General features: G+C 42.1%; 1 protein-coding gene across 1 annotated transcript in view; it reads right to left on the reverse strand.

The window, feature by feature from the left end:
- The window catches only part of ERICH3 (glutamate rich 3), a 43,693-nt gene that overhangs the window by 20,603 nt on the left and 8,429 nt on the right, over positions 1-14,661 (reverse strand). Inside the window, exons 3-12 of the mRNA XM_075037384.1 lie at positions 13,675-13,800; positions 12,985-13,056; positions 11,039-11,167; positions 10,303-10,383; positions 9,699-9,854; positions 8,420-8,638; positions 7,571-7,751; positions 5,902-6,088; positions 2,831-3,129; positions 97-318 (exon numbers count right to left, since the gene is read on the reverse strand). Of these exons, the coding sequence (XP_074893485.1) occupies positions 97-318; positions 2,831-3,129; positions 5,902-6,088; positions 7,571-7,751; positions 8,420-8,638; positions 9,699-9,854; positions 10,303-10,383; positions 11,039-11,167; positions 12,985-13,056; positions 13,675-13,800 (1,672 nt within the window). The remainder of the gene's footprint in view (positions 1-96; positions 319-2,830; positions 3,130-5,901; positions 6,089-7,570; positions 7,752-8,419; positions 8,639-9,698; positions 9,855-10,302; positions 10,384-11,038; positions 11,168-12,984; positions 13,057-13,674; positions 13,801-14,661) is intronic.

Raw genomic sequence — 14,661 nt, forward strand, 5'->3', positions numbered from 1 at the left:
TTTTTCCCTATGCAGACACAACATACGTACTGGACATGCAAAAAATGTAAAACATGCATCAAGTCAACTTCCGTAAGCCTCATGAAAAAAACTAACCTTGTTTATCATCCTCGGAGTCACTGTCGGAATATCCATCACTTTCATCTTTCTCACCATCAGAGGCCTGCAGTGCCTTCGGTGATGAGGTTTTACTCTCCTTTTCATAGCCTAAATTATGTTTTTTATCATCTGAGGATGACTTTGACATTCCATTCATTTGATCACCAGTCTGTCCCTCTTCATGAACTTCTTCATCTGCTTCAAAATCTTCATCATACTCTAAAATAAAAGAATCATACCGTGAGACAGGAAATGGAATTTCACAACTAATAAAAGTTCTTTTTAAGTAGACAGAGGTTAACTTCATTAATCTCCTTTTGCCTTTGCATTTGCTCAGTCTTTTTAAAGCCATGAGAGAATCTAAGACCACAGATAGGAATCATAAAAGCACATTATCATAAAAAAGCATCATGTTCTTCATAGATAGAGTAGCAAAAATGCCATAAAGGTACTGAATGATGCATCAAGTATGATTAATACATTAAAAACAAAACAAACAAAATCATTAGTCACTGAAAGGACTAGAAAAATTAAGAGCTGGGCAAACTCAAAAATAAAATGCAAGACAGTCTCTTATTACAGGAGAAAAACTTCTTGTGATGAAAAAAAATACAAGCAATAGAGAAAGCTGGAGAAAGGTAATATATTGTAGTGCAAAGTAAGATAAATGTGGATTGACATGGCTAATTAGCAAAGAAGTGGCTTACAAACTAAAGGAATTAATTAAATCCAGCCAAAGGGTGCTGCAGAGGTACATTCTGTTATTGCACTGTTCTAATATGCTCCTTCAGGTCCCAGGTGAAATCCTAGTACAAATGAAGCTTACGGCAGAATTACCATTTTTACATCAACGTGGTTGGGATTTCAACCCAGGCTACTAGCCTGACAAGTTGTAACATTAGATAGATAACTTTGCTCAGATCTATAGGTAAAGGCTGTCTTCATGCATATGCATTAAAGAATCCTTCCCTTTCCAGCCAAGGCTGCACTATTTAAAATCCCAGGCACCAGCATGCACAGTGATGTCAGTGGTTGCCATTTAAAATTCAGTAATTCCACTGCCACCACTAGCTCACTGCGCATGCAGCAGAGGCAAAAAACCTAAACTGTGAAGGAGAGCTGTCACTGCTGACACACCAGCTGTCCCTCATGGCCATAATTTCTCACCTTTCAGATTTTATTGCTCACCTCTTTTTCTTTCCATCGGTACTTTTAAAGTACTGAAGTGACAGAATGCCAAGGACAGAAATGAAGAGTATCTGATGCAGAACCAATTAGGCAAATAAACAATTACCCAGACAATGAGAATTAAGGGAATAAGGAGATGTATTTTCTGTATTAAAAACCAATTGAGATTCCAACTGCATTGTTGGAAGTGAGGCCTCCTTAGGTAACTGTCAGAAAGGTGCCCACCTCCTGAAGGAAAAAGGCTTGATTAATGACAAACACACATCCACAGGGACTAATGAGGAAGCTGAGCAGTAGCACTGCAGAATTATGAAAGTAAAAATAGAAATAGGAAGTAGGAATTAAAATCCCTCTCTAAACTTGACTTATTCTGAAGAAGACTTTATAATAAGGAGTGAGTAAAGGCACAGGCTGACCTCACCGCCTCTTCCCGTAGGGGCAGGCAGAGGCGTAAGCACCCTGATGGCAACAGGGACTGGCCTTAGGTGGCACTGGGGAAACGGCACATCCTGAGCACGCAGTTGGAGCTGCCACACATCATTTTTATACCACAAATATTATATTTGCCCGCCACAAGAAACAGCCCTGAGCAAACTTTCAGCAAGGGCAGCCTGTCTCTGGTCTTTCTTTTTAAATCTCTGTCAACAGAAACAAGATTTAAAGCAAAAGGGGCAAGGTCAGCTAGCTACACCAGGCAATGGGAGCATTTGGTAATGGAAAAGGACAATAGCCCCAGTGGGGTCGGAGCAGAGAAGGCAAGAAAGGTGAGCTGGTAGACCTGGAGCAGAGGGAATGAATGCTCAGACAAGCGAGAAAACTGGAGGTTTGGGCAGCTGTCGGGTAAGCAGTGCCTGGGGCAGGGTGGTGGAGAAGGGACTGGAAAGAGCCTTAGATGAACAAAGCATTGCACTCCCACTAGCAACAGACAGGAGAAAAGACCAAAATACTTCTGCTGGTGCTGAATCTTGCTGACATTTTGCTGCTATGTGCTCTTCCCACCTTCCCTCCCCTTCTGCACCCAGCATTCGGCCTCCTCCCCTCCACAGTTCATCCCTCCCTCCCATCCATCTCGAATCAGGCAGCAGGAGGCTTTTCCACCTCCTGCCCCTATGTCCACCATCTTCTCTCCATTCACCTGATGCTGACCTCCTGTCTCCCTTAGGAGCTCACTGTCTCCCTACCCACACCCAATCCCATTTCTTCCTTCTGCTCTACTTCTCCTCCACCTGCTGCCATTCTCCTTCTTCCTTCACTGTGCTCCACTTTCCTCCTGCCTTCCCACCTACCTCAGGCTCCTGTTTCAGCCTCTCAGACCTTTCTTACTCACTTACTTGGCTCTTGCAAAACCCTCTCATCCTGTTGCTTGGCTGAAAGGAGCCCCACTAATTTTATTGCCCAGTCACAGGCATCACCACCTTTCTCACAGATGAGGTTTCCTAAGAGAGGATGCCCCAGATGAAGTGGGAGGCCCACAATCCCGTACCTTCTCCAGAATCATCCTCTCCCATTTTTCATCCCCTGCTTGTGTTATGGAATACTATACCATTTTTACCGGTGTCTTCCTGACTATCTTCACTCTCACGATCAGATAGCTTTTTCCTTTCTTCTTTTCTGTATTCCTGTCCGGTCTCCACTTTGTCCTCAACAGCTTCCACACTTGCTTCGTGACCTGGTAAGATGACTAACACTGAATCTTTTCTTGGTTTCTGCTCAACACTGCTTTTACTTGGCTCACTGCGCACTCCATCTCCCCAGGAACCCACATGCTTTTCCTCATGGTCCTCCTCTATCTTTCTCTTGGGAGGGGATGGCTTTTTGTCCAGACCCATTGCAATAATGCACCTATAAAATAACAAGAATTGGAAAGTACCATGTTTTTCTTTCTGTGAACAATGGAAGGGCAGCAGACACAGCAAGCTATTCCACTCATTATCAGCAGTGAAACCAGGTACCTATCTGCCTCTGCATTGCCACTCAGACAAGGTTACTGACAATGACTCACTTGGAGAAGCACCCTGAAATCCTCAAGAGCTCCACTAACACAGATGCAGTTCTTCCTTGAAGGAGAGTAACGCTGTCCACACTTAAAGATGACAATTGAAGTATAAACCGATTAAAATCAAAATTATCATAAGTGCCCATTAATTTCAAGCTACACCAAGCATGATCTGTGAAGACTTAACCACTGAGAAAGGCAGACAAGCTCCAAGTCAGATGTGTGCTGGATCCAGATCCTGCTGTAACACACAGCAAAGTGATAAGTCAAGTGTTGTGGGTAAGACTTTTTTTTTTTTTTTTAATTTGTCTGTTGTGTCTAGTAACTGCAGGGTAAGAGGGAGATTGAAATTGAATTATTTTCAGTTTCCATTTGTTTTTCCTACCTAACAGAAACCCAAACAGTTGGAAAACAAAGCATTTTGAATGACTTGTTGAGACTGCTCCTCTTGTGTAAAATGGAGTGACAGCCTCTCTATCTTGTGGTTAGGAGGCTCATATAAGAAACTAGAGTTCCTAATCCTGATTTAACATTAACCGCAGACATGAAAAGCCACCCTACACCACCCATGAGTGTCAGGACATTATGCTGTATGTAGTACGTTGATTCAAATCGGCAAGCACAGGATGAAACTGAAACTGGAACTTTCACTTTAGCTAATCACAAGTCTCTCTGGAAAACCATATTTTCTTTACAGACAACTATGTCTTAAAATCTTTTCCTCCCCCAAAACTGTTTTTTTTATGTAAGGCTTGATTGCAACTCCCCTCACATTCCAGCTGTTTACAAACTACTGTGAAATATCCTACAGTCATTCAGTCTAGAAATCTTTCGGTTTTGCAGGCATAAAATGTAAATGTGACAATTTCTGAAAACAGTCCTACCTTTTAATTACTTGTTCCTGGTATTTTTTCCAGGGACCTTTGAGATAATTGAAGCACTTCTACTGTACAGAAATGCTGGACCCAGGCCAGCAGAAAACTCTTGGTGCAAGGATCACAGCATTGTTGTAGAAATCACCGCGGCATCACCTCTTTGTGAACCAATAGCCTTAACCCAACAGGGAAAATCAACTGGGATCTCTACTGAGAATCAGAGTGGGTATTTAATCTGTGGATGTGGTGTCATACTCAAAGCGGAAAACAAATACGACTGCGTTTGACCTGAAGGAAATGTGAAAATAGTTGTCATTTATGGGGAGAATCCGGTTAATGGAAATGTTTTTTAGTCACCAGATAAGGTTGGCTGGACTGACAAGAGACAGGAAAACAGAGATATCACTAATAATAAGAGGGGAAGGGGGACAGAAATTGGGGATGACTCAGGAAGAAATTAACCAATATCTGGAGACTATAATAATTCAGAAAATGCACTTCAAATCTTTTTAGAAATCACACAAAAGCTGAGATTTGGGCATTTCCTAAACTCTATCGCCACTATATCCATTCTGAATTCAGAAGTTTTTCACTACTTTAAACATACTAAGTAATACGTTTACATAAATCATGTTCAATGTTAGACTGGAGTAGGAAAAATATGGTACAAAAGTAGAATTTTCTTCCTTAGAATTTGGTCCTTCCTTATCTGAAAAAATAGAGCACAGCTCTGTGGAGGTTCTCTTTTTCCAACTGCTTGCCGCTCTTTTAAAAATTACTTATGAAAAGAACATAAAGTTTTAAAATTATCCATGTGTGCAGAAGTTTACTTGTCTGGCATGACTTAACACTCACACAAAAGGAAAATTTTATTAAAATTAAAGCTTCTTGGCAAAGCCACAGCTGTTGCTCACTGTAGGGGTTGGCGTTCGGAAGATCTCGCGTTGTCACGGAAAGTTAGAGGGTTAGTCGCAGCCTTGTGATGTACCTGTAACCCCACCTCCCCTTGTTAGTATAAAAGGAATTAACTGCGCAATAAAAGGGAAGTTGGCGCTCACACTGCGTGTGTTATCTGTCTCTTTCCCTGGTCCGGGCCGACCAGTGATCTAAGCGTGGCACCTTGATATGTAGCGAATGCTACAGCTCACAACATTGACTTTTGCCCAAACCTGAGAATCTTCTGCACGGATTTGCTTTCTGAAGCATGGCTAACATTCAGTACTGTCTTATTCTGCAGCCAGGGGTATTACAGCAGAACCCCACCTTAGAGGCAGAGCTGTTTAAAAATAAATTATCTTATTCTCACAATCACAAAGAAAACTCTGAAAACTACAGTTAACCAAGCAGCATTCTTGATATTTATTTCAGTATCACTTCCACCAGAAACATGCAAGTGGCATATGTATACCACCCCACTCCTATTCCTCCATACTCCACTGCTGAGGAAGTGCTGACTGCCTCCTGACAAGCTGACAGATCCAGGGCAAACATTGTCCATTGCTGTGCGTACTCCACAGAGTGACTGAAGAGGCAGCACAAAAGTAGCTGACTTTGATGGCATCCTTGGATGTGGGACCCTGAAGGATGAGCTCAGTTCTGCACATTTCAAGGGGTGCTGAGAAACAGACTGGGCTCTACAGAGCTGTGGGGTGCCAGAAAGATTGAAAAAGAGGAAACAAGGGATAAACTGTCTAACGACTGGGCTGCTAAATCCTTGTGAGCAACACGTATTCATCTCCATACCTGTAGCAAGGAGATGCTCCCTCCACACTGAGAAACCTGAAGTATCCATGTCTGCCTCCCAGCCTGGAACGCTTCTGATGTTTGTACTCACAGCAACAGCTCAACCTGTCCACTTGCATCCCATTCAGAAAAAAGGTGAGGCTGAATGGGAAACCACGGTGCCTCTTTGAGACAAACTGAAAGGTCTCTGTAATCACAAGAAAGGAAAGGGTTCAAAGAAGGTGGTTATGCTTTACTGTCAGCCTGTTGCAATTGTTGTATCTCCTCTGCATCACCACCAAAGCACCCAGCCCTCTGAGGTCAGGTACTTTGCTTCTCGGCTGTATTAATTAGCTGGTAAAACTCTACCTCCTCCCCACACAACAGCCTTGTCTCTTCCTGACCCAGGAGTACCAAGCTGGACACCCCTGTGACAAGCTAACACACCATCAGTTTGGCCGCTCCCTGCTACAGCAGAACAGAAACCAGAGCCTCCTGTCTCAAAAAAATTAACTCTGCCACTTGCCTTGTAGGAGTGTACATGATGCACAGAAAGCTCAGGATTCCTGGCGTGTGTCTACGCGGTGCAGTAGGGCAGTATGTCAGAGCTCCTGCAGTGTAATGCGCACGTTCCTCAGTGCAGCACCTCGCAGAGTGCGACCAGGCTCCGATCAGTACAGCTGCACTGTTAGTGGCGCTGGGCCTGCACTAATACGGTCGTACTCACACAACACTGAGCAGCCGAAAGATGCTGTTTCTGGAGCCATTTCAGACTACTCTGCAAGGGCACAGTTCGGTATCCAGGCCTTAAGGGCACTGAGGTTGTACCCAGCAATGTGCCGGGTGGGACTGGGTTGCGCTCCCTTCACCCACAAGTCATAGCATCCTTCCAAAGTAAACTGAGCACACACCAGCGGGGAGGAAGCCACGCTGCACTCCGGCGGGTTCCCTGGTAGGTGTGAATGGGGCTCCGGACAACAGGAGCACACACGAAGGACACCTTCTGCACAGCTGGGACACAGCTAACCAGATGTGCAGGCACACTGCGGTGCACCCATAACCTCAGGGGTCAGGCTGAAGTGCAGGGATCTCTGCACCATCTTCCCGTATCCAGTGAAAATGCAAATGCAAACCAGGGGGTTCTGTGAGCTGGAATGAGGGGTATAATCTGTGGAATAACTCCTCCTTGTAAGTGAAAATCTCCCAGCCATTCCCTCTTCCCAGTTTCCCAGAACACAATTCACCTTTTCCTGGTGTGATGGAATCGCACTCATGTAAAAGAGATGCGAATTGGGCCCCCACTACGTACTTTTCCTTCTGGAATAATAAGCAACATGCACTGATGTATTATACCAAGTCAGAAACAGATAACCCCTATTTAAGGACAGTTTACTGCTACAACTACTTTATTAACCATACATCTCTACACAAAATTAATCTAAGCTACACCATTTTGTTAAATCAGTTCTCTAAATTCATTCTACCATAATTTGCAAAATTGTAACCTCGCTTTCAATCATGAAACAGTAGATCCAGATTTAGTGGGGAGGCAGATGGTATAAAAATCCCTGAATGCACACATATCTTGACTGAGTTCAGCTGAAATCATTTTGATACCACATTGACATTTTAGCCAATAAAAAAAGATGTTGCCAGAATCAATATGAACTCTTTGACTCTTTAACCTTACCTCCTTCCAGTAGCTTGCCTTTGTAGACACAAAGGTTTTCTCCTCCACAATGCTGCTGATAGACTTTGATTTCATCTCTGTAATCAGCATCATCGTGAGATAAATGCACACTTTTTCCTAGAAAGACCATGGTAACAAACACATTGCTGCGTAACGAGGGCTTAGGGAATCCTCCAGAATTCTGCAGCAGGAAATACACAAAAAGTGCATTCAGCTTCCAACTCTTACAAAAGGTGAACACAAAGATCATGTACGTGCGGCATACACTTGAGGCTTCCAATCTTTTAAGATAGGCCTTGAGCTGCTTCAATTGGAAAGTGTTTTGTAATGTGCAGAAGGGCAGGAAAATATTTCGGACTGAAAATCCATTGCATTGAACTGCCCAAAATTGCAGGGATGAGGTCTAATGACCCATATTGTCCCTCCCAATCCTGGGTTCCTACAATTTCCTTTACAGGAGTCAAAACTGGCTGGAGATACAGTGTAACAGATCAAGTTTCCATACAGTAAAGGCATTTCATATATCCCTCTGAAGTTCTGGTACTACATATGGTCAGAGACAGGATCAGATTGGCTAAGATGGAAGGCTTTAAGTAAGAGTGCTATGGTTTTTTTGTTCAAGCACCTTTTTTTCCCCCAACTGATGAAAAACACCAAATGTTTTAGTTTAGTATATAGAGAGATGGGTGGCAGTTATATATTTTAATAGTTGTAAATTTTCTTTCTTTCAAAAATTCAGTGAATCTTTATGCAAACTAGGTATACACATCTTTCAGCATTAGGCAAATACACCAATGAGGAAGGTAACATACCTATACATAAACAGAGAAGTACCCAGAGATAACTTACCTTTGTTAAAAGTTGCTCTACGTCATTTGGTGCAGTAGTAGGATGATAGCGCCTGCCTCTGTGCACCCCATTTCTCACCGCAGTTATGCTCTTGTCTCCTTTTTGCAGGGGGGGAGGTGGCACTGGTATCATATAATTGTTAATGACGGGGAGCTGATATGGGGATGTACCAGTCACATATTCCATTGAATTCATAAGTCTTAACCCACTCTTCTCCCCCTGCAAAAACATTTTAACCAGGTTAAATAGGTTATGCAAAAATAGCTACCAAGCATACTGAACTAACCATGGTTTGACTGCTCTTTACATTTAGCAACACACATACTTCTAGAACAATTCCTTAACTTGGTGCTTGCAATTTTGTTCATGAAAACATTTCTGTGCTAAAACCGTTTCTTTTAATTTGCAAATCAACAGGCAGATTCCTTGGAAATGTCACCCTCATAGATTATACAACATTGTAAACCATGTACTACTTGTAACCACGCAGGGTTCTGATCACAAGCAGACAGAATATTGCACAACCCCACAGCACTGCTGCGTTCTCTCAGCTGGCAAGCAAATTCCAAAGCAGCCAGAATCTTCCAATGGTAACATCGTTTGGCATCAGTTATACAAAATGTGGTTCAAAATGCTTTGTTCCCATTTGTAGTGGAGGTTTACTCCTCCTTCAGGATGAAATGCAACAGAGAACCAGGGCCCTGAAAAGTAAGACATCTCTAGAGAATAAATGCTGCAAAAGTTGCATGCTCTGGATCTGAGGTCTGCATCATGTCTTCATCATCTATGACCGATTTAGCTGTTTTGTCAGTAATGAGCATTAAAGAAATCATTTAAATCACCCGTAATTTGAGCAGACATAGTGCCAGCAAATTCTTGGAGAAAGGATCATGACTTTGCAGCTGTAGATGAAGATGAAAACTTGTAAGACTGCGTGAAAATATTCCTGAGTTATTGGTGTTAACTAGGTGGCTGCCTCCCTTTCTACATAACAGAAAATCTATGTAGAGAGAGAAAATCTTGCACACAGAGAGATTTTATACTATAAAAGATAAGTCACCACATTTTTCCTGGCTATGATCAAGAACTGGGCATTTGACCAGTAAGACAATGTTTTGAAAATTAAGAGGAGGTTAAAAAGGAGAGTTTAAGTAAAAGCTGATGACAATTTGGAAAGCATGTGGCCTGCAGTATGCAGTTCTGGGAACTACCGTACTAAAGCAGTATTACAAAGCTGTCCCTAAAATTATATTATTTTCAGAATGAAATATGGCCTCACCCCACTGGCAAACTGCTGATCATGTTCAAGCGTGTGGCACTTTTGTTTAGAGCTGGAAGCCTTTGGTATAGACCCCACTGCAGCACAGCTGCGAAGCGGTTGGAGGCGAAGTGGGTGCTGCATATTTCCCGGAGCTGTATTTGGTCGCCAGGAAGTCTAGAAAAAGGAAAAAGAAAACACCTACAAAATCTCAGGGTATAGTTTCCAGTGCAGAGCAGCATCAACAAAAAATAGCACTGATCAAGATATTTGGAATTGATGAGTGATTCTGGCACCTCTGCCTTCCTTTAGGCATCTCTAATTGAGCATCCAAAAACTGCAGCATCCAAAATAATTCTTGGCCATAAATACAGGTTTTGCTACTGCCTCTTCACAGTGCAGCCTTGAAGCAAATATAATGAACTCACAGAACTGTAGCATTGTGCTGTGTTTTGGTGACTTCAGCACATGGACACTGAGAGGATGCAAGACAAAAGCATGCCTATTTTTGTTCAATACTCAGCATTTTTCTGACATTCTTAGTTCATCTTTTCCTTGTATACCCATCAGAATACCAAGTTAAAATGTTAAAACCTAAAAAACCTGTTTAACTGAGTTAACTCACCATCTTAGAAAAGGCAGGCTCCTTGGATCGGTGTTGATGAGAAGGATGTCCACTATAATCGGCTACAGGTCCAGGTGCTCTCTGTATGGGATGGAGAGGAAAAGGTCATTCAGGACTGAAAGTCTCTCTTCAGTCTGCATCAATTATCATTAATGAAATGGAGAACCAGTTAAACCTGAACTATATATTTGACCTTTGACCATAGACTTCAGTTATCATTATATTTCAAGAGTGTATTAACATTCCTTCTCTGCCTGTTAACAGAGAGTAAGAGGCTTCTGAGCCAGAGCTCCAAAGCACAGCCTTCTGGAATGAGCTTTAGTCTTACTGCACCCCTTCAACTCTCTTTTCTAAAAGACCTCCATTGCTTTCAGGATTTTACGATGTGTAAACTTGCCTACAGCCACAGTTTTCACTGACAATACTTAATGTACTGATATCAGCCTAACCTTGGGTGACAAGGCAGGTAAAAGGGAAAGACTAAAGCAGATTTATCACAAAGCAAAGCTATTTTTTTCTAGGTTCTGATGTGCCATTCCTGCAACATTGGCTTCTCAAGATTCCTCTTCAATCACACAATCTTGCAAACGGGAAATCAGCTTCAAGTGATGAAGGATGAGGCCCTAATCTGGAACAATCAGGGCAGTCAATGCTCTAGACTAAGCACAGATGTCATAGACACATGTGCACGCTTTCAGCTGTATGTGCTCCCATTATAGCATGTGGCGAAACTCACCAGTTGTGAGTGACTAGCTGGTTCCCCAGCCACTAAAGGATGGAGCCCATAACGATTTCTTGGACCAAGTGGTGGAGGGGCGGGGCGCATAGGGCTAGCACCTTCCACTGATCTTCTGGATTGTTCCACCTAAAAGAATAGAAATTTACATCTCTGAGGTACTAAATATGCTAACAGCAATGTCTGAGCTTGCCTTCCATCTGTCTTTCATTGGACAGCTATGATTACCAGCTTGCCTAGACCAAATGCAACACCTGGTTAAGAAAGGAAAGGAAATCATGGAGAGAATGAGGGATGAGGGAAAAGACTTATTCCCACCTCTGATTCATTTCCCTGCAGCCTTCTCCAGCTGCTGATACCCCCAAATTCAATTCATCTGCCTGTTCCTGTGCATCTCCCAATTCTTGGTTTGGTTGAAGGTCTCTTTCTTTTTTAAATTTGAGTGCATCTGCCACTTCCTTGCTCTGACTGCTGCCCCTCCCTACCTTTTCTTCTCAAAAGCTCCACTTTGGGCTGACCACCCTTCTGGAAATAGACAGCTCTGTCTTTCACCCTCCCTTGCTCAGTCATCTGTCTTTCTCCTTTCCTTTTAGGTTAGCTACTCAGCCAAATTCACTGAATGTTTGAGGTGAGAATTAAATTACACTGCTAATTCCAGCCAGGTTCCTGTGTCCCAGTGTGGCATCACAGCAAAGATACAGATCACATATCTGCAGGCGTCTCCCTTACGCTTCTCACTGAAGGAAGCTGTTTTGGCTTATGTTCCAAAATTATCCAAGTCCAGAATCCCTTGACAGGGTGCCTTAATTGCTGCTTCCACTGTGGTGACTTTCTACTGGCAGGAGCTCAGTCAGCAAACAATGCCTTTGCAATTACCATAGTGATCAGTGTTTTTCAGTAAAAGCTCCTCCTTTCTTTACCTGATGAATTGCTCATACATGTGTTATTTAAAATTAAAAATATTTTACATTGTTTTTCAACTGCTTAAAGAAGCAGCTAGCTTCTCAATGCATTCTTCTCAATGTATGCAGGTTCCTAATAAAGAAATAAGAATTTGAGTATATTTCAGCCAAAATGAGAACAACTTTTCCCATATGAGTCCAAGTGACTTCAGGGGGAGAAGAACCACTGACTTCTGTGCGATTTCCATGACCAATAACTACAGAATCAAGCTCTACCTACATGACACCAAAGTGAAGATTTCTGAAACCTCTTTTCATTACTTACATGCTGGTTCTGCTAAATATCATGTGGAGAGGCCAATGACTGAAAATGTGAGCTCAGTGCTCAGCAGCAGTCAAAAGCAGACAGTGTCTAGAATTACTAGAAGCAGAACTGCAACACATATCTTGAATTATTCATCCCGTTCTGGTTCCCCATTTCAAAACAGAAATAGTAGAAGTAGAAAAGGTAACAAAATGGCAACAGTAATGAGAAGCCTGGAATGGCTCATGTATGAAAGATTCAATAGACAGAGGGTCTTCAACTTGGAAAACTGAGAAGGAATATGAAAAAGGTATATAAAATCACAAATTCCTTGGAAAAGGAGAACAATTATTAACTTTTTTCAAAACAAGAACAACGGAGCATCAAACAGAATTATCACAGAGCAGACACATTAATTATTGTGCAGAAATGCAAGAAGCACCATTTCATACAACTCATAATTAAATTCCACAACCAAGAACACTGCAGAGCCAAAATAGTAAGTAGATTCAAAAGGAATTAGGTGCATGAATGGAAGTTCCTCAACTGCTGGATGGAGGAAGAAGGAGACGTAACCTGGGGCAGGATCATCCTCTACTTGCCTGTTTCTTGTACTTTTTCCATAAACATCAGAGACAGAACACTTGGCTCAATGAATCTCTGGCCTGACTCATGGCTGCTACTTAACACAGGGCAAAACTGCCATGTCCCATCAGTACTCAGTAGCACTCAAGCCTTACCTTGATTTTCTGCACCCTCTCCTTCCTCACAGAATTTTCAAGTTTCCTTTTTATTTCCAGCTGATGATGACGCTATCAATGTAAGAGAAAGAGAAATCTCATTAATGGACATTATGAGATATCAATGAATGTAAGAACACTTGCTTCTGTTCTGCTTATCACTTGCCTACTCCCTGGTCATTACTCTCATTGAGCCCTATCATAAAATTACTATTGATTCAATCCACTTGCATTACACCTGTGTATATTAACATTGGCAAGGGAACAACTGAGCATTTGTAAAGTTGCAGGGACCAACTCCATTCTTGATATGTAACACGAATGTGCCCAAATTTTGTACTCAATTAAGATATATAACCATGTTCAAACTATTTTGCTTTGATTAGATTTTTTTTTTTAAGCAAACTGGTCCTATGAATATCATCCCATAATCTGATGACTGCCAAAGATCAGTACGTGAGCCAGGACAGTGTATGTTCTAATGACAGTATGGTTTAACAACCAGAGGCCAATGGAGATTTCATATGGGGGACATCAAGCACAAAGATTGTCCTTTTTCCCAGCTGGAGAGAGCCTTTCAGGGGAGCATGAGGGCACAGCTATCGAAAACAGTCCAGTATGAGTTAACAGCCACTGGCCATCAGTAGGGAAGTATCTGAAAAGGCTTACACACCACTAGTAAACACATACCTCCATGTCAAGGACCTTATGAAATATGGCATGAGCCAGGCACTCCTGGACATATCTCTGGTGATCCCTCCTCATAGCATTTAGCCGGTATTCTTTCTCAGATATTATTCTTCCACTCCTTGAGATCTGCCATAAACAAATATAATGTAACTAAAAAGGAGATGACAGAATAAAGTATGTTTTTAAAGAGAGTGCAATTTCCCAGAAAGACTTCTTTCTCTTCCCAGTTAGGTGCCACCTCTGCTTCTGCCATTGTGCTGGAACTCACCATCCCAGCAGAGAATTGTAGTTTCTTTGACCCCATGGACCCCATCAGCCAAATGAAAAGAGCAGCAGAGCAGTAATCACATTTCCTAACAGCTGACGGATCAGCCTTACTCTTCATGGGCCACTGCCCAAGTCAGTGGAGAGAAATTAAATACTTGCCTTCCTGTGCTAAACAGAGTCACATCTAGGAGTGCATAAGTAGTTTTAAAAATGTTCACCACATTCACCTTTACCAAATCCTTCAGTTTTCCTTTAGAGCCAAAGATGCTTAGATTTCACAGTTTTACAAACCTAGGAGAATCAATACGATTCTGTATGTTTCCAAACTGAAAGATTTTGCAAAGGCAAACTCCAATGAGCAAAAAGAAATATGGAGCAAAAACATTCCAAATTTATCAAAACCTCTCCATGAAATATCTTCTTCTGCCTGGATGTGAAATACAAACAGATTGACAAATGTTCTCACATCACCGTAATTGTGCAGTAATACAGTGCCATGTGTAATAACTTACTGAAACTGCATTACTGAGCAGAAGTTCAGGACTAAGCTGAGGCTCTCCAGTATTTACATACACCATCAATCCATGTCAGCCACTGTTCCCAGTTTCACGCAGATAAGCATTATGACTGCTGCAGTACAGAAGGTGCAGTGGAAGCATAAGCGTGATATTCTATGGAGTATGGCCTCCAAATTGACTGTTAGCACATCACTTCTAGTGT

This window comes from Buteo buteo, chromosome 10 (assembly GCF_964188355.1).
Source record: "Buteo buteo chromosome 10, bButBut1.hap1.1, whole genome shotgun sequence".
In the NCBI taxonomy this organism is placed as follows: Eukaryota; Metazoa; Chordata; class Aves; order Accipitriformes; family Accipitridae; genus Buteo; species Buteo buteo.